We start from the raw sequence: 26,925 nt of genomic DNA, 5'->3' as shown, positions 1-26,925 counted from the left end.
ATCTGAGTGGCCAGGTCAGGCAGGTGACATGGGAGCTCCCTCATGATAGGTGGGCACCTGGCTAGATGACCAATCCCCCTTTCAGGGCTATTTAGGGTCTATCTCTTGTGGGGGTCCTCAGATTCGGCTTGCAAGACTCCAGCAGGACTCCTCTGCAATCTCTACTTTGACTTCTAGCCACTGGAACCACGACTGGACCCTCCAGGAACCGACAATCTGTAACCACGATGAAGACTCTGCTTGCAACATTGTTTCCACGGCTCCTTCCAGCTTCTGTAACATTTCCCCGGCTGTGCATCCTCTGAGGGTGGCAAGTCTTCAGTCTGCAGGGAAGGGAAGAAGGAATCTCTTTTGGAGTGAAGGAGTCGCTCCCTTGCATCAGCAAGCACCAACTGCAATGACGACCGGCTGCGTGAATCTCCTCTTGTCCTGAGCTGTGTGGATCCTGCTTTAGAGGTGGTGGTTCGGAGTAGTCCTCTTGGTCCTCTCTGCCAACTGTCCAACTTTGGTGGCGGTAAGCCCTTGCTTTCCCACTCAGACAGTACCCCCCGCGCACTGCGTCTCTTGCAGCTACCAAGGCTTGTTAGCATCTCCTTCAAAGGATCTTCAGGCTCTGTGTAACCCCAGACCCTGGCACTCCTTCCTGTGATGCACAGCCCTCTGCATGCTTCTTCTGCGGCGCAGGACACTTCTCCAGTTGTGCTGCATGGGCTTCTCTGAGACTCCTGGTTCCTCTTATAGTGGGTCTCCTGTGGGGGCTCCCTTTTCTTCTGTGGACTCTCTGCCTTGCTAAGGGTCCCCCTAAAGTTCCCCCCGTGGATTGTGTCCTCCTAGATCTTGCTGGTCCATGGCAGCTCAACTTCGGCTTCACCGCAACTTCTGCCTTTGCCAAGGCTTGTTGGTGGCTTTTCCACGCCACTGACTGTCTACAATCATGTATCCGGCGTGGGATGTCGACTGCAACCTCCAGGAACTCTACCTGCTCCGGGGCTACATTCCTGACCGTCTTCGCCCTACTGTCGACCAACTCCTGCAACCACAGTCGGGTGGGTAGTGGCTCCAGTTCCCACTTGACTCTTCTGTGAATTCTGGACTTGGTACCCTTCTTCCACAGGTCTTCCTCTTCAGGAATCCACAACTGGTTTCCTGCAGTCTTGTCTAGGTGTTGCATTTTCTTTTTTGTCTTCCATTTGGGTGGTTTGGGGGAAAATCCAGTAACTTACTCCTTTCTTCCTGGTCGCTGGAGGGCACTGTGGCACTTTGGGGTTTCCTAGTTTCCCCAGCTCCCCTCTACACATTCCACTTACCTAGGTGGGTGTCCTGCATTCACAATCACTTTTTTAGTATATGGTTTGGGCTCCCCCTAGGGTCACTATTGTCTTCTTGCATTTGCGCTGTTTTCTATCACGTTTTATGCCTATTACTGATTACTAGTGTGTTACTTACATCCTATTGGAGGGTTCAACTCTAGTACTTTTTGATAATTGTGTCACTAAAATAAAGTATTTATTTTTGTAACACTAAGTGTTTTCTTTCATGTGTGCAAGTGCTGCGCGACTACAGTGATACTGCATGAGCTTTGCATGTCTCCTAGATAAGCCTTGGCTGCTCATCCACAGCTTCCTCTAGAGAGCCGGGCTTCTAGGCACTGCCTACACCGATATGGGATACCTGGTATAGGTACCCACCTTACACCAGGCCAGCTTCCTACAACAGTTCATACAGGTTTCAGGTAAGTAATAATTTTCGATATCAAAAGTAGACAGTGCAAATATCACTGAAGGCAATGAAGTCCAAAAGAGGATGGGGGGGGGGGGGGGGGAAGGGAGAGAGAGAGATACATACAGAGTTCAAAGGTAAGTACTCTACTTACGGTCCCAGCCTTTGGGGGTTAAGGTGTCCACAGGGCAAGGTTCAAGAAGACACCAAGTGTGGACCAACAGCAATTTAAACCGGGGAAGCTTCGGAGAAAACAGATTGCAGGTAAGTACCTGCGACTGCAGGGCACAGACCTGGGGGTTTAGATCAGCAATGGGAGGGCCACAGGTCAGCACCAAACATACCCCCTCAGCAGCGCAAGGGCGTCTGGCTGAAGGGTGCAAACACAGCATCGGGTGCCCAATGCTTTTCAATGAGGAATTCTGGGTTCACAAGAGGCTGTAGGCTGGCTCCAGGGAGTCGCCTGAAGCAGACCAATGGCTGAATAGGAGAGTAGAGATCCCACTGCACGTCAGTGGGCCGTCGGTTGGGTTCCCCAAGGCCAGGGGGCTCTGGGTAATTTTAGGCATTGGGAATCTTCAGTGAAGCCGGTTGCTGTCGGGGCGGCAGGGGGTGTCCTCTGGATTTAGGCTGCAGGCGTCGTCGTGTAGGTCATGACGGCTCAATCCAGGGTGGATTTGAGGTCGGAATCACTTGGGGACCTTCTCTGGACCGGTGGGCCGTGGGTGTCTGGTGCAGAGTGGGCAGGACTCTCGGATCCAGAGGGCTCTGGAGACTTGGAGATTTTTTTGTGGACAGGGCCGCGGTCCTCACGAGGTCTTGGTCCTTAGGGTAAGCAGGCAGTTCTCTGGGGGTTTGTAGAGGTTTCTGGTTCTGCAGGATGAGTTGTCTTTTTGTAGCGTGAGTCTTGAAGCTACAGACAGACCGGTGGGGCTGGGGCCAAGTAAGTTGTCATCTAATGTCTTCACTGCTCGTGCGGCTCTTCAGTTCCTCTTTAAGGTTGCCAAGAATCTGAAAAGCAATGTTCGGGGTGCCCCAAATACTAGATTTAGGGGCATGACAGGGGTCATAGGGCAGTAGCCAGTGTCAACACCCTTCCTGTGCCCACTCCCTTTGGAGAGGGGGTCACATCCCTAACCCTATTGGTTAATTTACCTCCAAATCAAGATGGAGGATTCTGCTGAGAGGGGTTCACCTCAGCTCTGGGTACCATAGGGGTGGTGTCAGCTGGAGTGGACGCTCCTGCTCATGTTTACTAATTTTCTCACCGGACCTGCTGCCAAAAGCGGGGTTTAGTCCACAGGGTGGGAATCTCCACTGGCTGGAGAGCCCTGGGTCAGCATAACCAAAGGCAGGAAGGAGCCTTTTGGGTTCACCACCAAGTGTTGCTGTTCCTGCAGGGGGAGGTGTATGAAACACCTCCCCCAGAGCAGGCTTTGTCCCGGACTCCTGAGAACCAAAGGCTCTCACCCCATGGGGTCAGAAACTTGTTTGGTGGTGGCATGCTGGCATAGACCAGTCAACCACACACTAGAGAGGTGGGAGAATTTCAGGGGGCATTGCTAAGATGCTCTCTTAGTGCATTTTACAAACAAACCCACACTGGCATCAGTGTGGGCTTATTGAGCTGAGAAGTTTGATACAGCCACCATGGAGCTGTGGCGTTCTTAGTGACAAACCCCCAGCCCATGCACTCAATATGGCTACACTGCACTCACAATATCTAAGAATGGATGTAGACACTGTAGGAACATATTGCTCATGTAGCTATGCCCTCCCCTGTGGTATAGTGCTCCCTGCCTTAGGGCTGTAAGGCCTGCTGGGAGGGGGGGAGGGGAGTTGCTTAGCTATGCCACAGGCAGTGTTTTTTGTAGGCATGGCGCCAAGGGAGGGATGTCATGGTGACTTTACCTTTTTCTCCCCCACCAGCACACACAATCTGCAGTGGCAGAGTGCATGTGTTTGTTGAGGGGTACCTTAGGGTGGCATAATACGTGCTGCATACCTTAGACCCCCTCTCTGGCCACAGGGCCCTTGGTACCACTGATACCTTTCACAAGGGTCTTAGCTGTGTTCCAGAGGTGAGCCAATTGTGGAAGCAATGGGAGAGTTAAGGGCAAGAACACAGGCGCTAGGGCCTGGTTAGCATGATCCGAGCACACTCAGTCAAGTTAACATCAGATATCAGGTAAAACGTTGGGAGTGCCCATGCCAAAAGGGCCACTTTCCTACAGCTTTGACTGCTTTCCACATAACAGATGTGAAAAGAACAGACATCCTCTTACTGTGTGGGGGTAAGGAAAGTCCCCTTCTAGAGAGGTGGGATTGCCACTAGTGTTTTAAACGTCTAAATAAGGGCTATCATTCGAGTGATAAGGAGGGAGGAGTTTGCCATCCTTCAAAGAGCCCTTCTCCATACGCTCATTGTTCATATCGGCATATCCGAGGTCATGGAATCTCTTCTGAGGAGTTTCACCTTCAGGGCAAACTTCTGGGTCCTAGGGAGGCACTACAAAAGGAGTTTGTCATCAAAGGCAAGAATCTTTTCTTGTGCCACCTATATAATGCCTGCCAACATATAATGTGGAAGAGGTGCCAAAACAGGCTCTGTGGGGGCCACAGAAGGCACGAGGCAGGCGTCTCAGTAGGCAAGAGCTGCCTCTAAATTGCACAAAGGCTGAGGTCTCTAGGGGCACCAAGTCGAGTAGCATCAGGATCAGAGCCACTATACCTCAAACTCTCAGGACTGGACCCACATCTGAAGAGTGGTCAAGAGGGTTGAACAGCAGTTTTGGGATTAGCTGCACTTCCCTCCTGATCCAAATGTTCTCAAGGCAACATGTTGGACCCACCTACTGGGTACGGTTTGCAGTACGCACACTCAGATCATAAGAATGTATCAAATAATTCTGATCCTTCTATACTATGAAGGCCATACTCTTTTTTTTAACACATTTGTACCCCAAGGAAAGATTAGAATGGGAAGGTGAAATGGGTATTAACTGACACTTAGGGTTGCTATATTTGAGTGGGAGGTGGGGATTAGGATGTATTATTCATGATGCAAGTTAAATGATGAAATAATCCGGCAACCAATACTGAGTCTCAAACCAGGTTTGTAGATTGAAATTCCAAGTTAGAAAGCTGGTTATTAGGATCCTATTTGTAACAGGAGGCTGCTCTATGGAGGCTCATCAAGTGCAGATGAACAAACCAGCAGCCTCTATGGTGACAGCAGAGGTTTGACTCACTTTACGTTGTTTAACCACTTATCTGCTCTACCTTTTAAGTAGGACCAGACAAGTCTGGTTCCTAATCTGAAGCACAGGTCTGAGTCATCCAGTTTTTACCCAAGTAGTGTGAAATATATGTCCTTTGCAAGTTCAAGAAATAACACGTATATAGACTATGGAAAATGTTACTCACCAGTAAGTAAATGTTTTAGAGTTTGTCCTACCATCTAATGTTGATTTTGGAATATTACTCCTACTACCCATAAAGATTCATTTTGTGGTTATGCAAATGCCTCACGATCATGTAGCAAAAACCCACACTATTACCATGCAGACTACGTGTAATATACAAGATATCCAGGAAGCAATGGCATCCAAGGTTTGAGGGGAGATAAAGATCAGTATTGAATGCGAAAAGCTGGGCTACCATGGTTTTCATTTTTCAATCTCCATTGGGTGTCAGACCCGGTCTCCTATAAAGCTGAGAAGGAAGGAAGCACCTGTGCCTTGTTAGTGGCTGTGGATAATGCAGGAGTCCTTTCCTACTATTTTCCAAGCTCGCCTCTTCATGCTGAGGAAGACTGGCTCCTGCTGGTCAGCCCCTTTTGCAAGAAGACAATAAAAAACAATAGCAATGGTGCTGCAGGAAGAGACGTCCGGGAATGACAAACAAGAAAAAAAAACATTTGTCTAATAGAAGAGCCAGGAATAGTCTTTAAAAAGGCAGAAGCGTACTGGATCCATCATCAGTGATTAGAAAATTAATTGCCTGACTCTTCCAAGTACGTATGAATGAACACACCTTCGAGTATACTTGAAGTGTAATTTTTTCCAGAGTCATGTTTTCGGGTTTCATTTTTTCCATATTAAAACTATATACATTTAAATGTTTAACTTCCACCATCCCACAAAAGGAGACCTTCCTCCACTTAGGAATATCAGGGAGAACTCACCAGGACACAACAAAAAACAAAGCAAACCCTACACTTGTACAAATGCAACAACTCTTAAGCACAAATAAAGCCTCTGGAGGGAACACAATTTACTGCAGCACAACTTTACGCCCCCACAAGCCCCATTAACAAGACTAATCTTGTGCTGTTATTCCTGCTTCCATTGTTCCATACCAGCCCCCACCCACCGTCTTCTATGACGCTCACCGTTTATAGTGCGTAAGGATTTTGGGCTCGGATCTCGCACAGCCAGTAGGATTTATCATAAGTGGCAGTTCCATCAAGGGATGCCTTCCATAGCGGAACAAGTAATCCTGACAGTTCTCAACCCCGGGCAACTAAGTGAAAAAAAAGAATAGAAAAAAACAATTCACATTACTCCTTCAGTGAAAAGACTGGGATCTGCAGAAAAGTATTTTGACTGCCACATATACAAGCAACCGAGTCATAAGCACTTATAACGAAAACTTAAAGTAAGCATACATTTCAAATTGCATAGTGATCACTGCTCAGACTGATCGGTATAGCAAGCACACTCAGACTCTGAAATCATCTTAAAATGCTGCAGCACAACTTGGATCTTACTGATCTCTTGGCTATTCCTTAGCTGGGACTGCTCACAATTTCTTCAATATGGACACAATAGTGTAGGACCTTTTCTTAGGGTCCCAAGACAATTACAAGTTAAAGTATTAGACTGTTGGGTTACAATTCTGATACACTCCCACTAAAAGACCATGTCCTTACTCCAATTGAGCACATGGCTTTCTCAGAGTAGTGATGTCGAGAGCTAGTCCAGATTTATCCCAGGAGGTGTTGTGGGATTATAAGCCCAGAAACAACATAACACATTAGTTAACAATTCTTAACTTTAGGAAAGGTGTAGAAAAGTACCCTCTTTCTTGGCATGGTTACCCCCATTTTTAGGGTCGAGCATGCGTCACATGCGCTTGCGAGACGTTTTAGGAGTCAGAAAAGGGCTCAGAGCCCCGTCCATGTCACGTCAGTGTCTTTCAATGGTTCGTGGGCTTGCCTTTCAAAATTTGCTTGCTTTCATTAGTGGAAGGCACGCATACGTCTTGCCCTTTCCGGTAGTTAGCCCTCTTTGAGCGCAGCGACCAGGAACTGAAAACTTGCGAGGCTCGCTGTTTCCCATCAGGTTTGTGGACTACTTTTTATATTTTTTCCGCAGCACGATCTCGCTTGGCAGAAGTCGAGCGATTTGCATAACATCGACCCTATTACATAGTTAATTGCACTTTTGCTGGTTACGTAGATAATTGCACGTTTACCGGTTACATAGATAATTGCACTTCTGCCGATAGGTTTCACTACAAGTAAACTTTAGCAGCGCAATCGCGCTGTGTCTTTCCATTTAATATGGCAAGAAAAATCCGGTTGGGAGTTTGCAACTGCTAATAGCTCTAACTCGGAGAAATGAGAGACCCTATTGCATTGCAAATGCTTGTTTTGCCTGTTGTCAGTGTGTTTGACTGTGTTCACTGGGATCCAGGTAACCAGGACCCCAGTGATTATTCGGTATCCCTTTTAATTTAGTTACTTGTACCATTTTCACCCCACATTTGGCATACTGGTGCCCCCATGTAAGTCTCTAGTATATGGTAATGGTACCCCGAGCACTGGGGTACCAAGGGATCCACATGGGCTGCAGCATGTATTATGCCACCCATGGGAAGCCCATGCAAAGTGTATCTGCAGGCCTGCCATTGCAGCCTGTGTGAAAAAGGTGCATGCACCCTTTCACAACAGGTCACTGCATCAGGTCACTGTAAGTCATCCCTATGGCAGGCACAGACGGCAGGGTGCAAGTATCTGTGTCTGAGGGCACCCCTGCACTAGCAGAGGTTCCCCCACGAACTCCAGTTCCATTTTCCTGGACTTCGTGAGTACGGGGACGCCATTTTATGCATGTACTGGACATAGGTACCTACCTATGTCCAGCTAAATAATGGTAACTCCGAAACTAGGCATATTTGGTATCAAACATGTCAGGATCATTCCCAAATACTGTTTCCAGTATTGGAAGTATGATTCCATGCACTCTGGGGGCTCCTTAGAGGACCCCAGCATTGCTCCTACCAGCCTTCTGGGGGTTTCCGGGCAGTCCAGGCTGCTGCCAACCTTAAGACAGGTTTCTGCCCTACTGCTGCTTGAACGGCTCAAGCCCAGGAAGGACAAAAAGTTTTATTCACCCATTACCCCCCCCACTGTTCGGAATAGGTGTTACATGGCTTGGGAGAGGTAGCCACCCCAAAACACTTGTATGCTTTGAAGGACACATTTTGTGCCCTCCGTCCATAAACCAGTCTGCACCGGTTCAGGGACCTCCAGTCCCTGCTCTGGCGCGAAACAGGACAATGGTAAGGGGACTGACCATTCCCCTGCCCATCACCACCCCAGGGGTGGTGCCCAGAGCTCCTCCAGAGGGTCCCTTGGTTCTGCCATCTTGAATCCAAAGTTGGCAGGTACCTCTGGGTGCATCTGAGTGGCCAGTCAGGCAGGTGACGTCAGAGTCCCCTCCTGATAGGTGGGCACCTGGCTAGGTGACCAATCCCCCTTTCAGGGCTATTAGGGTCTCTCTCTAGGTGGGGGGGGAGGGGGGTCCTCAGATTTGGCTTGCAAAATTTCAGCAGGACTCCTCTGCAACCTCCACTTCTAGCCAATAGAATCGCGACAGGACCCTCCAGGAACCCACAATCTGCATCCACAACAAAGCCTCTGCGTGCAACAGTTTCCACGGTTCCTTCTATCTTCTGCAACATTTCCCTGGCAGTGCATCCTCTGAGGGCGGCAAGTCTTCAGTCTGCATGAATAGGAAGAATAAATCTTCCTCGGCGTGAAGGAGTCACTCCCTGCATCCACAGGCACCAACTGCAATGATGACCGGCTGCGTGGATCTCCTCTCATCCTGAGCTGCGTGGATCCTCCATCACGGGTGGTGGTCCGGAGTAGTCCTCTTGGTCCTCTCTGCCAGCTGTCCAACTTTGGTGGAGGTAAGCCCTTGCCTTCCCATGAAGGACAGTACCCACATGCACCATGTCTCTTGCAGCTACCAAGGCTTGTTTGCATCTCCTCCAAGGGCTCTTCAGGCTCTGTGTAGCCCCTGGCCCCAACACTCCTTCCTGCGATGTACAGCCCTCTGCGTGCTTCTCCTGCGGCATGGGACCCTTCTCCAGTTGTGCTGCGTGGGCTCCTCTGCGACTCCTGATTCCTCATCCAGTGGGTCTCCTGTAGGGGCTGCCTCTTCTTCTGTGGACTCTGTCTTACTGAGGGTCCCCCTAGTTGCCCCTCATGGGTTGAGTCCTCCTGGACCTTGCTGGTTCCTGGCAGCTCCACTTTTGCTTCACTGCGACTTCTGCCTTTGCCAAGGCTTGTTGGTGGCTTTTCCACGCCACTGACTGAGTGCAATCATCTATCCGGCATGAGACATCACCTGCATCCTCCAGGAACTCTTCACTTGCTCCAGGGCTGCATTCCTGACTCGACTTCGTCCTACCGTCGACCAACTCCTGCACCCACAGCTGGGTGGGTAGTAGCTCCTGCTCTCCCTAGGCTCATCTGTGACTTCTGGACTTGGCCCCCTTCTTTCACAGGTCTTCCTCTTTAGGAATCCACTGTTAAGTTCTCGCAGTCTCGTCTGGGAGCTGCATTTTCTTTTCCTTCCTTCTGGGTGGTTTGGGTAAAATCCAGTAATTTACTTCTTTCCTCCTGGTTGCTGGGGGCACTGTTGTACTTATCTTTGGGGTTTCCAGGACCTCCAGCTCCCCTCTACACATTCCACTTACCTAGGTGAGGGACCTGTGTTCGCATTCCATTGTTTTAGTATATGGTTTGGGCTCCCCCTAGGGTCATGTAAGGAAATGCCTCCTTGGCATGGTTACCCCCCTGACTTTTTGCCTTTGCTGATGCCAAGTTATGATTTGAAAGTGTGCTGAGGCCTGCTAACCAGGCCCCACCACCAGTGTTCTTTCCCTAAAACTGTACCTTTGTTTCCACAACTGGCACACCCTGGCATCCAGGTAAGTCCCTTGTAACTGGTATCCCTGGTACCAAGGGCCCTGATGCCAGGGAAGGTCTCTCAGGGCTGCAGCATGTCTTATGCCACCCTGGGGACCCCCTCACTCAGCACAGACACACTGCTTGCCAGCTTGTGTGTGCTGGTGGGGAGAAAATGACTAAGTCGACATGGCACTCCCCTCAGGGTGCCATGCCAACCTCACACTGCCTATGGCATAGATAAGTCACCCCTCTAGCAGGCCTTACAGCCCTAAGGCAGGGTTCACTATACCATAGGTGAGGGCATAGGTGCATGAGCACTATGCCCCTACAGTGTCTAAGCAAAACCTTACACATTGTAAGTGCAGGGTAGCCATAAGAGTATATGGTCTGGGAGTCTGTTTTACACAAACTCCACAGCACCATAATGGCTACACTGAAAACTGGGAAGTTTGGTATCAAACTTCTCAGCACAATGAATGCACACTGATGCTAGTTGTAGGAAGTTGGCTCTGTATGCACTATTTCAAAGTAAGGAATAGTATGCACAGAGTCCAAGGGTTCCCCTTAGAGGTAAGATAGTGGCAAAAAGAGATAATACTAATGCTCTATTTTGTGGTAGTGTGGTCGAGCAGTAGGCTTATCAAAGGAGTAGTGTTAAGCATTTGTATTGCAGGTAAGTACTTTAGGAACTTTGAATAATCACAATAGCATATATACTTTTCAAATAAAACACATATAGCTATTTTAAAACTAGACAGTGCAATTTTCAACAGTTCCTGGGGGAGGTAAGTATTTGTTAGTTTTTGTAGGTAAGTAAACCACCTACGGGGTTCAAGTTTGGGTCCAGGGTAGCCCACCGTGGGGGGTTCAGAGCAACCCTAAAGTTACCACACCAGTAGCTCAGGGCCAGTCAGGTGCAGAGTTCAAAGTGGTGCCCAAAACACATAGGCTTCAATGGAGAAGGGGGTGCCCCGGTTCCAGTCTGCCAGCAGGTAAGTACCCGCGTCTTCGGAGGGCAGACCAGGGGGGTTTTGTAGGGCACCAGGGGGGACACAAGTTAGCACAGAAAGTACACCCTCAGCAGCACGGGGGCGGCCGGGTGCAGTGTGCAAACACACGTCGGGTTTGTAATAGGAATCAATGGGAGACCAAGGGGTCTCTTCAGCCATGCTGGCAGGCAAGTGGGGGGCTCCTTGGGGTAGCCACCACCTGAGCAAGGGAGAGGGCCTCCTGGGGGACACTCCTGCACTGGAGTTCTGATCCTTCAGGTCCTGGGGGCTGCGGGTGCAGGGTCTTTTCCAGGCGTCGGGATCTGAGAGTCAGGCAGTTGCGGTCAGGGGGAGCCTCGGGATTCCCTCTGCAGGTGTCGCTGTGGGGGTTCAGGGGGGACAACTTTGGTTACTCACAGTCTCGGAGTCGCTGGGGAGTCCTCCCTGAAGTGTTGTTTCTCCACAAGTCGAGCCCGGGGCGTCGGGTGCAGAGTTGCAAGTCTCACGCTTCTGGCGGGAAACGCAGTCGTTTTAAAGTTGCTCCTTTGGAAACAAAGTTGCAGTCTTGGGTGAAAAGGGCCGCTGTTCTTGGGAGTTTCTTGGTCCTTTTAGAGCAGGGCAGTCCTCTGAGGATTCCGAGGTCGCTGGTCCTGGGGAAAGCGTCGCTGGAGCAGTTTTCTTCCGAAGGGGGGGAGACAGGCCGGCAGAGCTGGAGCCAAAGCAGTTGGTGTCTCAGTCTTCTCTGCAGGGTTTTTCAGCTCAGCAGTCCTCTTCTTCTTAGGTTGCAGGAATCTGAGTTCCTAGGTTCAGGGGAGCCCTTAAATACTAAATTTAAGGGCGTGTTTAGGTCTGGGGGGTTAGTAGCCAATGGCTACTAGCCCTGAGGGTGGGTACACCCTCTTTGTGCCTCCTCCCAAGGGGAGAGGGTCACATTCCTATCCCTATTGGGGGAATCCTCCATCTGCAAGATGGAGGATTTCTAAAAGTTAGAGTCACCTCAGCTCAGGACACCTTAGGGGCTGTCCTGGCTGGCCAGTGACTCCTCCTTGTTATTCTCATTATTTCCTCCGGCCTTGCCGCCAAAAGTGGGGCCGTGGCCGGAGGGGGCGGGCAACTCCACTATCTGGAGTGCCCTGTGGTGCTGGAACAAAGGGGATGAGCCTTTGAGGCTCACCGCCAGGTGTTACAGCTCCTGCCTGGGGGAGGTGATAGCATCTCCACCCAGTGCAGGCTTTGTTACTAGCCACAGAGTGACAAAGGCACTCTCCCCATGTGGCCAGCAACATGTCTCGAGTGTGGCAGGCTGCTAAAACCAGTCAGCCTACACGGGTAGTTGGTAAAGGTTTCAGGGGGCACCTCTAAGGTGCCCTCTGGGGTGTATTTTACAATAAAATGTACACTGGCATCAGTGTGCATTTATTGTGCTGAGAAGTTTGATACCAAACTTCCCAGTTTTCAGTGTAGCCATTATGGTGCTGTGGAGTTCGTGTTTGACAGACTCCCAGACCATATACTCTTATGGCTACCCTGCACTTACAATGTCTAAGGTTTTGCTTAGACACTGTAGGGGCACAGTGCTCATGCACTGGTGCCCTCACCTATGGTATAGTGCACCCTGCCTTAGGGCTGTAAGGCCTGCTAGAGGGGTGACTTATCTATACTGCATAGGCAGTGTGAGGTTGGCATGGCACCCTGAGGGGAGTGCCATGTCGACTTACTCGTTTTGTCCTCACCAGCACACACAAGCTGGCAAGCAGTGTGTCTGTGCTGAGTGAGGGGTCTCCAGGGTGGCATAAGACATGCTGCAGCCCTTAGAGACCTTTCCTGGCATCAGGGCCCTTGATACCAGGGGTACCAGTTACAAGGGACTTACCTGGATGCCAGGGTGTGCCAATTGTGTAAACAAAGGTACAGGTTAGGGAAAGAACACTGGTGCTGGGGCCTGGTTAGCAGGCCTCAGCACACTTTCAAATCAAAACATAGCATCAGCAAAGGCAAAAAGTCAGGGGGTAACCATGCCAAGGAGGCATTTCCTTACACTAGTGTACATTTTATTGTGAAATACACCCCAGAGGGCATCTTAGAGATGCCCCCTGGAAACATAACCGACTTCCAGTATGGGCTGACTAGTTTTACCAGCCTGCTACACACCAGACATGTTGCTGGCCACATGGGGAGAGTGCCTTTGTCACTCTGTGGCCAGGAACAAAGCCTGTTCTGGGTGGAGGTGCTTCTCACTTCCCCCTGCAGGAACTGTAACACCTGGCGGTGAGCCTCAAAGGCTCATCCCCTTTGTTACAGCGCCACAGGGCATTCCAGCTAGTGGAGATGCCCACCCCCTACGGCCATGGCCCCACTTTTGGCGGCAAGGCCAGAGGAGATAATGAGAAAAACAAGGAGGAGTCACTGGCCAGTCAGGACAACCCCTAAGGTGTCCTGAGCTGAGGTAACACTGACTTTTAGAAATCCTCCATCTTGCAGATGGAGGATTCCCCCAATAGGATTAGGGATGTGCCCCCCTCCCCTCAGGGAGGAGGCACAAAGAGGGTGTAGCCACCCTCCAGGCTAGTAGCCATTGGCTACTAACCCCCCAGACCCAAACACACCCCTAAATTGAGTATTTAGGGGTCCCCAGAACCAAGCAAGACAGATTCCTGCAACCTGAAGACGAAGAAGGACTGCTGACCTGAAAGCCCTGCAGATAAGACGGAGACACCAACTGCTTTGGTCCCAGCCCTGCCGGCCTGTCTCCCCACTTCAAGAAAAACTGCAACAGCGACGCGTCCCCCAGGGTCCAGCAACCTCTGAAGCCTCAGAGGACTACCCTGCATCTAAAAGGACCAAGAACTCCAGAGGACAGCGGCTCTGCTCCAAAGAAGAAACAACTTTTAAAGGACTGCACGTTTCCCGCCGGACGCGTGAGACTTTCCACTGTGCACCCAACGCCCCCGGCTCAACCTGCGGAGAAACAACACTACAGGGAGGACTCCCCAGCGACTGCGACCCTGTGAGTAGCCAGAGTTGACTCCCCTGAGCCCCCCCAGCGACGCCTGCAGAGGGAATCCAGAGGCTCCCCCTGACCGCGACTGCCTGCTTCTAAGAACCCGAATCCTGGTAAAGACACTGCACCCACAGCCCCCAGGAACTGAAGGAACCGACCTCCAGTGCAGAAGCGACCACCAGGTGGCCCCCTCCCTTGCCCAGGTGGTGGCTACCCGAGGAGCCCCCCCCCCTTGCCTGCCTCGCTGAAGAGACCCCCGGTCTCCCAGTGAACTCCATTGCAAACCCGACGCCTGTTTGCACTCTGCACCCGGCTGCCCCGTGCCGCTGAGGGTGTACTTTTTGTGCTGACTTGTGTCCCCCCCCCCCGGTGCCCTACAAAACCCTCCTGGTTTGCCCTCCGAAGTCGTGGGTACCTACCTGCTGGCAGACTGGAACCGGGGCACCCCCTTCTCCATTTAAGCCTATGTGTTTTGGGCACCACTTTTGACCTCTGCACCTGACCGGCCCTGAGCTGCTGGTGTGGTAACTTTGGGGTGGCCCTGAACCCCCAACGGCAGGCTACCTTGCACCCAACTTTGAACCATGTAGGTGGTTTACTTACCTGCAAAACTAACAAATACTTAACTCCCCCAGGAACTGTTGAAATTTGCACTGTCTAGTTTTAAAATAGCTTATTGCCATTTTTGCCACAACTGTACATGCTATTTTGCTGATTCAAAGTTCCTATGATACCTAAGTGAAGTACCTTTCTTTTAAAGTATTGATTGTAAATCTTGAACCTGTGGTTCTTAAAATAAACTAAGAAAATATATTTTTCTATACAAAAACCTATTGGCCTGGAATTGTATTTGAGTGTGTGTTCCTCATTTATTGCCTGTGTTTGTACAACAAATGCTTAACACTACCCTCTGATAAGCCTACTGGTCGACCACACTACCACAAAATAGAGCATTAGAATTATCTCTTTTTGCCACTATGCTTACTTCTAAGGGGAACCCTTGGACTCTCTGCGCATGCTATTTCTTACTTTGAAATAGTACATACAGAGCCAACTTCCTACAGGTCACTATTGTCTATTTGCATTTGCACCATTGTCTATCACTTTTTATGCCTATTACTGATAAGTAGTGTACGTATTTAGTATGTTTACTTACCTCCTATTGGAGGGTTGCCTAACTAATGTTTTGGTACTGTGTTACTGTAATAAAGACCCTTTATTTTCTTAACACTGAGTGTTATCTTTCAGGTATGTAAGTGCTGTGTGACTTCAGTGGTACTGCATGAGCTTTGCATGTCTCCTGGATAAGCCTTGGCTGCTCATCCACAGCTACCTCTAGAGAGCCTGCCTTCTAGACACTATTTACACTTCACTAATAGGGGATACCCTGACTAATGTGTCAGTATCTCAGGTACCCCTCACACACCAGGCCAACTTCCTACAACAGGACGTAATAAAAATTAATCTAAATTCAAAAGTGATCTACAGAGAAGCACATAATTGCCTAGAACTTCTAAATTAGTTACAACAATGCACGTTTTGCACTGGGAAATATGTTTTAATTACTGTGCCTGGTAGGGTGTTTTGCAGGTCGAGGAGTGTGGACTTTGGGGCAACTCAGGTCTGGTTGGAAGCACTGAAGTTCTTTGATTTAGTAAATGGATTCAAGGAGCACATCAGAATAAACTGATATGATGGCCACCTGAAACTTTTGAAATATTTGTAGATAACGTTGTATCTGTGGTACTCCACAAATTCACAGTGCTGCAATCCTAAAAAGCCTAAAGAGACCAGCATGCAAACATAAAAAATGCCCACCATGCAAGCAGAAGTATTTTGGATGATCACAAGGTTCTTCCTGGTTCTAGCAACACAAAAGGATGAAGGACAGAGTACTGAAACTTTTCAAACACTCACGCACAGTCACAGATCTGGCTTTAATACATTGTTCGTTTGCTCACCACGCCACCCCGGTATGGACTGCGCCAATGCAAATCAGTCTTGAACCTGTTTCCCATGGTAACAGTCCTGCCCGAATTGCCAGGACAGGTTCTTCCTGGACCGGAAACAAGCATTCTGGGACCAGTTTTGGGCTATCATCCCTCATCAGCCAGGCTAGGTTGAATCCAAGGGCACAATGAGCAAGGCGTCCATGTCTGGGGGGCATACCCTGGCTATTTAGGGTGACCTTAGCAACACAAAAGGATGATGGATGGAGTGCTGAAATCTTTCAAACCCTCACCCTCAGTCACAGATCTGGGTTTAATTCATCGTTCTTTTGCTCACCACGCCACCCAGCAGGAAGGAGATGGCTGGGCGAGGTCACAGTACATGGAACTGAACTACTCCTGAGTTCTGAAGCACACTGGGAGAGTTGCTGTTAGGAGGTCAGTGCATGCTATATGTCCCTCAGCTAGGGGTAGAAGGCCTATGACAAACTCCACAAACTCACACTGCTGCAATCCCCAAAAGCCTAAGGAGAGCAGCATGCAAGCAAAGAAATGTCCACCATGCAAGCAAAAGTATTTTAGAGGATCACAAGGTTCTTCCTGGTTCTGTCTGAGAGGTGGCCGAGTTCCTGCTCACAGGCGGGAAGGAGTTTAGGGGGCAAGGGACTAAGGGGATCGGGGGAGGAGGGGGTCTAGGAGGTGTCACAATGCTTGGCACAGGACTTGTGTTCTGTAGTTCACTAGGGTTGTAAGAGTTGCTGTTAGAAGGTCAGTACAAGCTATATGTCCCTCAGCTGATGGGCAAGGGGTTAAAGGCCTGTGACAAACTAGTCAGTAAAAATTTTCCAGTGGTAGTGGATCCACAACAGGATCACCCACAAAGGAAGCTGAAGATCAGTGGCCAGTAGGTTACTGACCTGCACAAGAGGGTTTCTCAGAGCTTTAAGCAGTGAAATCTCCAGTGAACGCTAATTCCCACAGTCCTGGAACGGAGCTTTGAAAGACAGCACTGGCTACCTGCCTCAAACCTTTAGGCTTATTTTTGTAAGGGGTTGGGGGGTAGGAGATGCAAACTGGCTGCATATCCAAAAGGATCATGTCAGCCCTGTACAGCTGCTGCAATCTTGTACAGGTCATGCATGTGGTGTCTGTCTGAACTCACAAGAATACACATACACACAGACATTACGGGCATTCATGATGAAGACTTGTTATAGGAGTCTGAACAGACTTTACACATGGGAGGCAGGAAACAGCCCCTCATCCCCAACTGGGAGTGCATGTGAAATAGCCGGTGGACTCAGATCATAAGACAGATCATCACCACTACTAGTCTTGCACAGCCACAGCAAAGGCAGTAGTAGCATTCTCATGAAAATGTTAGTGCTCTTTAGGTGCCCCTTAACTCCAGAGCACACCCCTAATGTCTCCAAGGTCAGAAAGATACCAGTTATGGACCTATATGCATGGTTTTGCAGCTTAAAAATCACCGATTTCGAAGCTGTGCATAATTCCACCATCTAGAGGTAGAGTAGCTTTGTAGTATTTTTGTTTTTAAACTTACTGAGACTCGACATGGATGGAGTCCTATAAATTGCTCCGAGGTGGACTGTAAACACGCAATGTCCTCATGTGGGACTTCAATCTTAGAGATTTTTTTTAAACTTCTGCCATCATCATGCAGGTCAGAGGATTGCAAGTGAAGCTGGAAGAGCGTTAACCTGCAAAAACATACCTGCAACTAAGTAAATGGTATCTTTAGAAGCGTGAAATCTCTTCTAACTTCACTTGCTGTGCAAAGATTATGTAGTGGTATTTTTCCCTGTGGAAGATCATATGAGGAGGAGGAAGTTGTTCAAACTAAGTATTTTAAGAGCGTTTTACAGACTAAGGTTTTGCTTAAATGACTATACAATGTTATTGAAAGTATGCTTAGTTGACCATATGGCTGCATTGCATATGTCTTGCAATTACTTTCTCCAGGAAGGTTAATGTAGCCTCCATATAATTTTTGTTTGTTAGCTGACAACATAACTGAATGATCCATCGTTCAAAATGCACTTTTAGTGAGTGTTGATTTCCCCCCTCCTCCCCACCTCAGAACATGTGCATCAAAAAAATAATTCAATTAAAGTTTTGTGACTCCTACATATAATACATTACTGTTCTTCTTACTTCTAATGCATGCAATGCTCTTTTTGCTGCATTTGTAGAATTTGTAAAGTATGAATTTAGTTCTTTTGACTGATGCAAAACTTTAAGAATACATTTGCTATGGATGATGGGTTTGTTCTCAAGACCGCTTTGCCCTTTTGTGGCCAACCTGGTAATAGTATACCACTGTTAAAGCATGTAATGGACTAACCTTTCTTGAAATTATAATTTAAAATGCTCATTTTTAATGTAAGATGTTTTAGGCTTTGTCACAAGCTGGTCTGGTGAGCACCTATGGTGTTATCACATTATACCAGGTCAAGGTATCCCCTTATTAGTGAAGTGTAGTCAGGGTCTAGAAGCCAGGCTCTCTAGAGGTAGCTGTGGATGAGCAGCCAAAGCTTATCTAGGAAACATGCAAAGCCCATGCAATACCACTGTAGTCACACAGCAATTACACACATGAAAGAACCACACAATGTTATAAAAATAAAGGTACTTTATTATAGTGACAAATACTAAAATACTGTATAGGCAATACGCCATCTAGAAGTAAGTAAACACATTTATAGACATTAGCAGTCAGAAAATAGCATAAAAAGCAACAGGCATTGGTGAAAGCAATAGCAAACAGTGAGAGCCCTAGGGTAGGGCCAAATCATGTACGAAAAAAGTGGAATGTGAAAGGCAGTCCCCAACCCAAGGAAGAGGAATCAGTAGCGGGGAGCTGGAGAAACTAGAAACCCCAAGAGTTAAGTACCAGAGTGACCCCCCAGCGACCAGAAGAATAGTGGTAAGTACCTGGTTTCCCCCAAAACCCACAGGACTTTGGAAGAGGCTTGTGCAAGACCCAGACAAGACTGGAAGAACCGAAAGAAGGATCATGACATAAGAGGAGCAGCAAATCAAGGGGTCCAAGTCCAGCTCCATTTGGAGTGTCCGGTTGTGGCAGGAGCCTTTATCCACTTTTCTGTGGATGCAGGACCAGGTAGACGAAGAAAGTCAGCAGTGCAGCATAGGAGCAGAAGAGGCGTTCGAGAAGTGATGCAAGTGATGTCCCATGTCGGCCATCGTGATGCAGTGGGTCGCTGGAGCGGCAGGCAGGAGACTGTGCTTTCCAAGAAAGAGTGCTGGGTGCCAGGGCTACATGGACCCTGAAAATCCCTTGGTGGAGGAACAAACAAGCCTTGGTAGCTGCAAGAGTTGCGGTTCACAGAAGTACTGTTCTGCAAGGAAAGGCAAGGACTTATGGTCGCCCAAGTTATACAGCTGGTAGAGGTGACAAAGGGGACCACTCTAGACCACCACCTGTGATGCAGGATCCACGCAGCTCCGGAGAAAAGAAGATCCACGCTGCCAGTCGTCGTTGCAGTTGGTGCCTGCAGATGCAGGGGAGTGACTCCTTCACTCTAAGGGAGATTCCTTCTTGCTTCTTGTGGAGGCTGAAGACTCGTCACCCTCAGAGGATGCAAAGCCAGGAAAATGTTGAAGTTACTGGAAGGAGCCGGAGAAACAATGTTGCAGAGCAGAGTTGTCGCTGGAGTTGCAGATTGTTGGTTCCTGGAGGGTCCAGTTGCAGTCCCGGAGCTAGAAGATGGAGTAAACAATGCAGAGGAGTCCTGCAGGATTCTTGCAAGTTGAATCTGAGGACCCACTCAAGAGGGAGACCCTAAATAGTCCAGGAACATATATTGGTCACCTAGCAGGGTGACCACTATCAGGAGGTGGCTATGACATCACCTGCCTGACCTGGCCACTCAGATGGTCCCAGGGTCCTCTGCCCACCTTAAAGTCAAGATGGCACAAACAAGTAGCCACCTAGAGGAGCTCTGGGCATCACCCCTGGGGTGGTGATGGACAGGGGAGTGGTCACTCCGCTTTCCTTTGTCCAGTTTTGCACCAGAGCAGGGACAGGAGGGTCACTGGGCTAGTGCAATCCGGTTTATGCAAGGAGGGCACCAAATGTGCCCTTCAAAGCATACCAGTGGATTGGGAAGGCTTCCCTTCCCAAGCCATGTAACACCTATTTCCAAAGGAGAGGGTGTTACCTCCCTCTCCCACAGGAAATCCTTTGTTCTGCCTTCCTTTGCCTGAGCTGGTCAAGCAGCAGGAGGGCAGAAACCTGTGAGGGGTGACAGCACCTTGGGCTGCCCGGAAAACCCCAGAACGCTGGTAGGGGCAATGCTGGGGGTCCCCTAAGGAGCCCCCAGAGTGCATATACGAAAACAAGTTACTTACCTGTAACTGCAGTTATCCAGTATTGGTATCTTTCATAAATTCACATGCTTGAATAATCCTGGTCGAAGTCCCACGGTACATGAAAAGCAATAAGCACCAAAACTTTTTTCCAAAGGCTATAATGCTAGTCCAATGACTCATATAGCCTATCTCTGTCCTTTTGTGAAAGAACCCAAACTTGGCTGCTGGCCAATCAGGCACCAGCAACCTCTAGAATACTCTCCAGAGAGGCTCTTTCCCTCCGATTTTCTAGCACAAGAGTTAAGACTATGACCTGAGAAGGAAATGCGAGCCTCTAAGGGGAGGAGGGTGGGTCACATGTGAATTTATGAAAGATACCAATACTGGATAACTGTAGTTACAGTTAAGTAACTTGTTTTCGTATCCAGTATTGGATCTTTCATAAATTCACATGCTTGAATCTGAATAGCCAGCAGTACTCCTAATAAACGTTATGCCCGCAGAGGGTGGTGAGTGCGAGCATTGCAATCCTCTAAAACATATTACCAAATAACATACTTATAAATCTTGTTGTATTTGCATAAAAAAATATACATAACCAACAAAATTGCATAGCAATTATAGACTATTGCATATAGAATTATGTCTACACATTAAAGGAAAGATCTCACCTTAATGAAAAAGATGACGTAGGACCGCCTGTCGAACGAGGGAATCAGTTCTTTGTGACTATTCCAAACAGTAGTGCGGCGCAAAAGTGTGTGTAGTCTTCCAAGTTGCAGCCTGACATCCATATCAAAAGTAATGCCTTGAAACAAAGCAGCCGATGTGGAGACTGCTCTTGTGGAGTGCGCTCTCGGGCACTTAATCAATGGTTTTCCCGCTTTTGTGTGGCAAAACTGAATGGTGGATACAATCCACTGGGCAATGGCGGCTTTAGTGACCCCCCTGGCCCTTGCCATCCTTGAGCATAAGAGACTAGCAGCGGATCTTTCTTCCGAAGCTGCTTAGTACGCTGAAGGTAAAATTTCAAGCATCTCTTGATGTCTAATGAATGCTGAGTCTTTTCTGCGATTGTTGACGGATTCGGGAAAAAAGTTCTTAATATTACTGGCTCGTTCAGGTAAAAGGATGAGGGTACCTTAGGAATGTACTTCGGGTTAGTCCTAAGAAGAACAAAGTTGTCTGAAAAGATAAGGAAGGGTTCCTTAATGGTAAAGGCCTGTATATCGCTGACTCTTCTTGTGGATTTAAGAGCAAGTAGAGTTGCCACCTTCCATGTGATGTATTTCAGCTCCGCTCTGTGAATAGGTTAGAACGGGGCTTTCATTAGCTGAGACAGAACTATATTTAGATGCTACTCTGGCGGAGGTGGACGCACCGGAGGAAAAGTGCGAAACAGGCCCTTCATGAACTGTTTAATAATTCTGGATGAGCCAAGCAAGGGCATATCCGCCGAGCGTCTATAAGAAGCTATAGCTGCCAAATGGATCTTAACAGAAGCGTGACATAGCCCAGCATTTGAAAGGGTGAGAAGGTATGAGAGCATTTGCTCCGACTTAATCTTTAACGGATGGAAATTGTTCTTCAGGCACCAGACACAATCTCTTCCATTTGAGTCTGTACATCTTATTTGTACTGTACGCTCGTGCCCTGGACAAAATCAGTTTGCAATCCTCATCAATGTTCATACCCTGGAACTCATGGAACTCTGGAGCCATGAGTGCAATTGCAGAGATGCTGGATCCGGATGAAGAATCTGACCGTGACTCTTCGTGAGAAGGTCGTGGTTGCAAGGAAGACGTATGGGATTGGTCACAGACAGGAGCAGGGGCTCCGTGTACCAATACTGTCTGGGCCACCTGGGCGCTATGAGTATGATCTTGCAACCCTCCGACTTCATCTTCCTCAGAAGCCTGGAAATCAATGGGATGGGGAAAAGTGTATGCAAAGATCCCGGACCATCTCATCGAAACAGCATTCCCCCAAGACCCCGGGAGTGGGTATCGACTGGCGTACAATAGGCATTTAGCGTTCTGATGGGTCGCAAATAAATCCAGGGTTGGCCGTCCCCAGCCTAGAAAGATGCTGTCCCGTACACCTTCTGGTTGAGTTCCCATTCGTGGCAGTTGACGTCCGTCCTGCTGAGAGAGTCCGCCAGGACATTGACGACACCTGGCAGGTGCTCAATTCTGAAGCAAATGTTGTGCAGCATGATCCAGTCCCAAAGAGATTGAGCTTCTCTTGAGAGAGAAAGAGATCTTGTTCCTCCCTGCTTGCTGATATATAACATGCTTGTTGTGTTGTCTGTACGGACCAACACAGATGAACCTGCAATCCATGGAAGGAACACCTTGACCGTGGGAAAAATTGCTTTTATTTCCAACAGATTTATGTGCATTCTTCTTTGCCCGGCCGACCATCTCCCTTGAATGAGCATGTCCTGTAGATGACCTCCCCAACCCTCCAATGAAGTGTCCGTTGTGATCATGGTCTGTCATTGGAGTGAGAAAGGTCAGTCCTTGAGAAAGATGGTTGGCTTGAGACCACCATTGCAATGTCTCTACTATCCTCGGTGTAACATTTATCAAATCCTCAAAGAATCCTTGGGATTGGGTCCACTGCAGCTGTAACTCTTCTTGCAAAGGTCTCATTTTCAACCTTGCCAGATGGACTAGGACGATGGATGAGGAGATGATGCCTAGGAGCGTCTTGAACAGTCGTACTGAAACGAACCACCTTCTTGAGATTCTGACAGCCAAGTTGGACAGTTTCTGCTGCCATGCCTGTGTGAGGTACGCTTTGCTCTCAATGGTGTCGAGTTCTGCACCCAAAAAGACTATCCTGCGTGTGGGAAGAGTGACTGATTTCTGGAAATTCACTGTTAGCCCCAAACTGTGAAATAGTTCTAGGCAGACGTTGGTAGTCTTGGACGCTAGCTGCAATGTAGGAGCTTTTATCAGCAAGTCGTCCAGGTATGGGAAGACCTGAAAACCCCTGTTGCGGAGACAGCCTGCTTCAGGGGCAAGACATTTAGGGAAAATTTGTGGCGCTGACTTCAAGCCGAATGGGAGGACCTTGAATTGATAATGGCCACCGGCCACAGTGAAGCGTAGATATTTGCGATGCTTTACATGTATCGATATGTGGAAATAAGCATCCTGGAGATCCATCATTGTCATGTAATCTCCAGGGTTCAAAAGGAGCAAGATAGCCACAGCGTGATCATATGAAAGGATTGCTTCCGTAAAAACTTGTTCAACTTCCTGAGGTCTAGGATTGGCCTCCATTCCCCTGACCTCTTCCTTATTAGAAAGAACCGGGAATAGAACCAGAGTCCTCTGTGCTGCACCGGAACCTCCTCTATCGCACCTTTGGCAAGCATCAGGAAAACCTCCTGCTGAAGCAAGTGAAGATGAAGCAGTTTGGATTTTCCTGGCAGATGGTGTGGTGTTTTTTGTCTAAATTCCAGCGTATGACCTAGAGCCACTATATCAAGCACCCATTTGTCCGATGTTAAGCTTTTCCAATTCTGGAGATAATTGGAGATGTTCGCTCCCACTTGATGGCTCTGAATACTGTGGATGTGTAGCTGGTGGCCAACAAGAATCATTGCTTTTGAGGCTGATCCTGGCTTTGGGAACTCTTCTTTCTCCTTCCTCCCTGTCTGACGTAGGAGGCGGTGGATGGTTGCTTATATTGCTGCTGATAGGTTGGTCTATATTGAGGCTGTTGATACTGCCTGTGGTAGGAGCCTCGAAATGCTGAAAGACCCCTACCTCTTGCACCCCGAAAGGGCTGCTTTCAGTACTGCAAAGTACCCAGGGACCAAGCAGTGTGTGTGTCAGCCTTGATGGCCTTTAATGCGTTGTGTACATGTTTACTGAAGAGAGACTCTCCGTTGTACAGCATGTATAGAATCCTGGACTGTATTTCTGGTCTGAAAAGGTTGCTTTTAACCAACCTTGGCCGCGTATTACAGCCGCTCCCACCAGCTGTCGAAAACCTGTGGAAGCTATATCGAGGGTGCAGTCAATTATTTCGTAGGATCTTCCGTGCCTTTGACTGCTTGCTCTACGGAATGAGATTCATGAAAGCATTCATATCCGATCACATCTGGCGATCATAGCGAACCAAAATCGCCAGGGAATTGGCTGCAAGAACAGTTATGGCCGACATGGAAGAGAATCTCTTGCCCACATTGTCCAGTCTTCTTCCTTCCCTATCAGGAGGAGTAGATATAGACGTTGACTGGTTCTTAGAATGCCTTTGGGCAGCCTGGGAGATGACGGAGTCTGGTCTTAGATGCCCGGTCAAACACGCCGGAGAGTCCTGTGTCGCTTTATACTTTTTGTCAAGCTTATGTGGAACTGGTGGAACAGTCGCCGGGTTCTGCATGATCTTGATCCCCTCACTCCAAATGAAGTCTATGATAGGAATAGCCCTCACAGACTTTCTTGCTTGTTCCTTGAAGTCATGGAGGAAGCATTCCGACTGCGAGACCGACGTTGGCAAGTGAAAACGTGTGGCCGCCCTTTCCATCAAGTGGTGAAACCCACCTAAATCCTCCAGTGGAGAATCTGAAAGACAAGGAGTTGGTGAAGAAGCCCCCTAGATAGTCGTCCCATTCCTCACTAGGGTGCTGTGGTGTTGAAATTTCACCTTCTTCATCCCCAGATGTTGAAACCTCATCTCTAGGGGAGCGGCTAATGTAGACTGTGGAGTCATCCTAGGAATTGCTGGAGGTATACTCCTTGGTGTAACAGGAGAGGTTGGAAGAGGCAGTTGCTCCTCCGCTGCAGCTGGGAACCTCCTCTTATAAACCTGCAACATTGACTGCAAGTCCTGGATCAAGGAGGCAGGCAACTGTACAGTTTCTCTTGGCTGAGGCGGAGGTTCGTAATAACATCCCTGATGAGAGTAATAAGGCTGGTATTGATCGTACTCATCATCCTCCTGATACTTAACATGCAACTGGGATGGGCTGTGTGCATCACCAAATGGGCCCTCATCTGATTCTTCCCAGTCCAGCAGATGACTAGGCAGCAAGGTTGTTACTTTACTTGGTGAAGTATCCTGAGGATATATTGTATACCTAGACATTGCTGTGATCTTAACCGTAGCGCAAAGGTCAGGAGACCCAGAAGAAATAGGAACATCCTGGCTCACAGTTACTATTGGCATAGTCGATGGTGTCGATGACTATGGTACCGTCAACGGAACTGATGTCGTGGACGATTTTTCCAGCAACGACGGTCTCATCAACAGTGGTTTCCTTGATTGCGGCCTCGTCGATGGTGGTGTCGTCGACGGTGGTGTCCTCGTTGACGGTGATGCCGCCGACGGTACTCTCGTCAATGGTATTTTCATTGACTATTTCAACGACGATGGTGTCAACGTTACCTTCAGAGACAAAGTCTTTTCTGGAGCCTTTGTCGACGGTGGTCTAATTGAAGGAATAGGAGCTTTTACCACAGACATCGACGTAATCGACGTCGGTCTTGTCGACGAGGTGGTGGAGATGGTAGATGTGACAACCGCTGTCGTCACTGTCGTCGATGGTGGTGTTGTCGACTTAAGTTTGATAGATATCTTTCTAGAGGTGGAAGGCTCAGATGAAGGAGAACGGTGTGATGACTTTTCGACGAGAAGATGAAATTGAGCCTTGTACGCCCTTAGCACCTTCTTTATGATGCATTTTCTGACCCTTCCTGGATCTTTCAGCCTGTCCCAGGTCCTCAGATCTTGACCTTTTATGTGGCCTTTCTGACTCACTCTCCTCACCTGAAGTACAGGATTTTGCCTGTAACCATGTCAAAAGCCCACCCTCTCGGTCTCTGAGGGTTTTTGCAGAGAAAGTGAGGCATATCTTGCAGTCTTTCACCTGGTGTTCTGGATATAAGCAGTATAAGAAGTTTTTATGTGGATCATCCACGTGCAGCCTTTTCTTGCCACAGGTCTTACATGGGCGGATAAGGCCTTTCCTAGAAGAATGCAACATTTTCTGAAGTTTTCTGAGAGAAAATCTTTCTGACAGAAGTAGAAAACTGAGCAGAGGTCAGGGAGACTCCCTTCACACGACGTGCGGTAGAACACCTGAGGGAAAAAGCCTCTCTGGAGAGTATTCTAGAGGGTGCTGGTGCCCGATTTGCCAGGAGCCAAGTTTGGGCCCTGTAAGGAAATGCCTCCTTGGTATGGTTACCCCCTAAGTTTTTGCCTTTGCTGACGCTAGGTTATGATTTGAAAGTGTGCTGGGACCCTGCTAACCAGGCCCCAGCACCAGTGTTCTTTCCCTAAACTGTACCTTTGTCTCCACAATTGGCACAACCCTGGCACTCAGGTAAGTACCCCTGGTACCAAGGGCCCTGATGCCTGGGAAGGTCTTTAAGGGCTGCTGCATGTCTTATGCCACCGTAGGGACCCCTCACTCAGCACATGCACACTGCCTCACAGCTTGTGTGTTGGTGGGGAGAAAATGACTAAGTCGACATGTCACTCCCCTCAGAGTGCCATGCCAATAACACACTGCCTGTGGCATAGGAAAGTCACCCCCTTAGCAGGTCTTACAGCCCTAAACCACAGGTGAGGGCATATGTGCATGAGCACTATGCCCCTACAGTGTCTGAGCAAAACCTTAGACATTGTAAGTGCAGGTTAGTCATTAGAGTATATGGTCTGGAAGTTTGTCAAACACGAACTCCACAGTTC

The 26,925-nt window shown here is 48.6% G+C and overlaps 1 protein-coding gene across 4 annotated transcripts in view; it reads right to left on the bottom strand.

The window, feature by feature from the left end:
- The window catches only part of KMT2D (lysine methyltransferase 2D), a 1,162,185-nt gene that overhangs the window by 41,313 nt on the left and 1,093,947 nt on the right, over window positions 1-26,925 (bottom strand). For all 4 annotated transcript variants that reach the window (XM_069230486.1, XM_069230488.1, XM_069230487.1 and 1 more), the window contains one exon: window positions 6,113-6,243. In XM_069230486.1, the coding sequence (XP_069086587.1) occupies window positions 6,113-6,243 (131 nt within the window). The remainder of the gene's footprint in view (window positions 1-6,112; window positions 6,244-26,925) is intronic.

This window comes from Pleurodeles waltl, chromosome 4_2 (assembly GCF_031143425.1).
Source record: "Pleurodeles waltl isolate 20211129_DDA chromosome 4_2, aPleWal1.hap1.20221129, whole genome shotgun sequence".
NCBI lineage: Eukaryota > Metazoa > Chordata > Amphibia > Caudata > Salamandridae > Pleurodeles > Pleurodeles waltl.
Note: the sequence above shows the minus strand (reverse complement) of the source record. Positions and strands in the feature narration are given on the sequence as shown.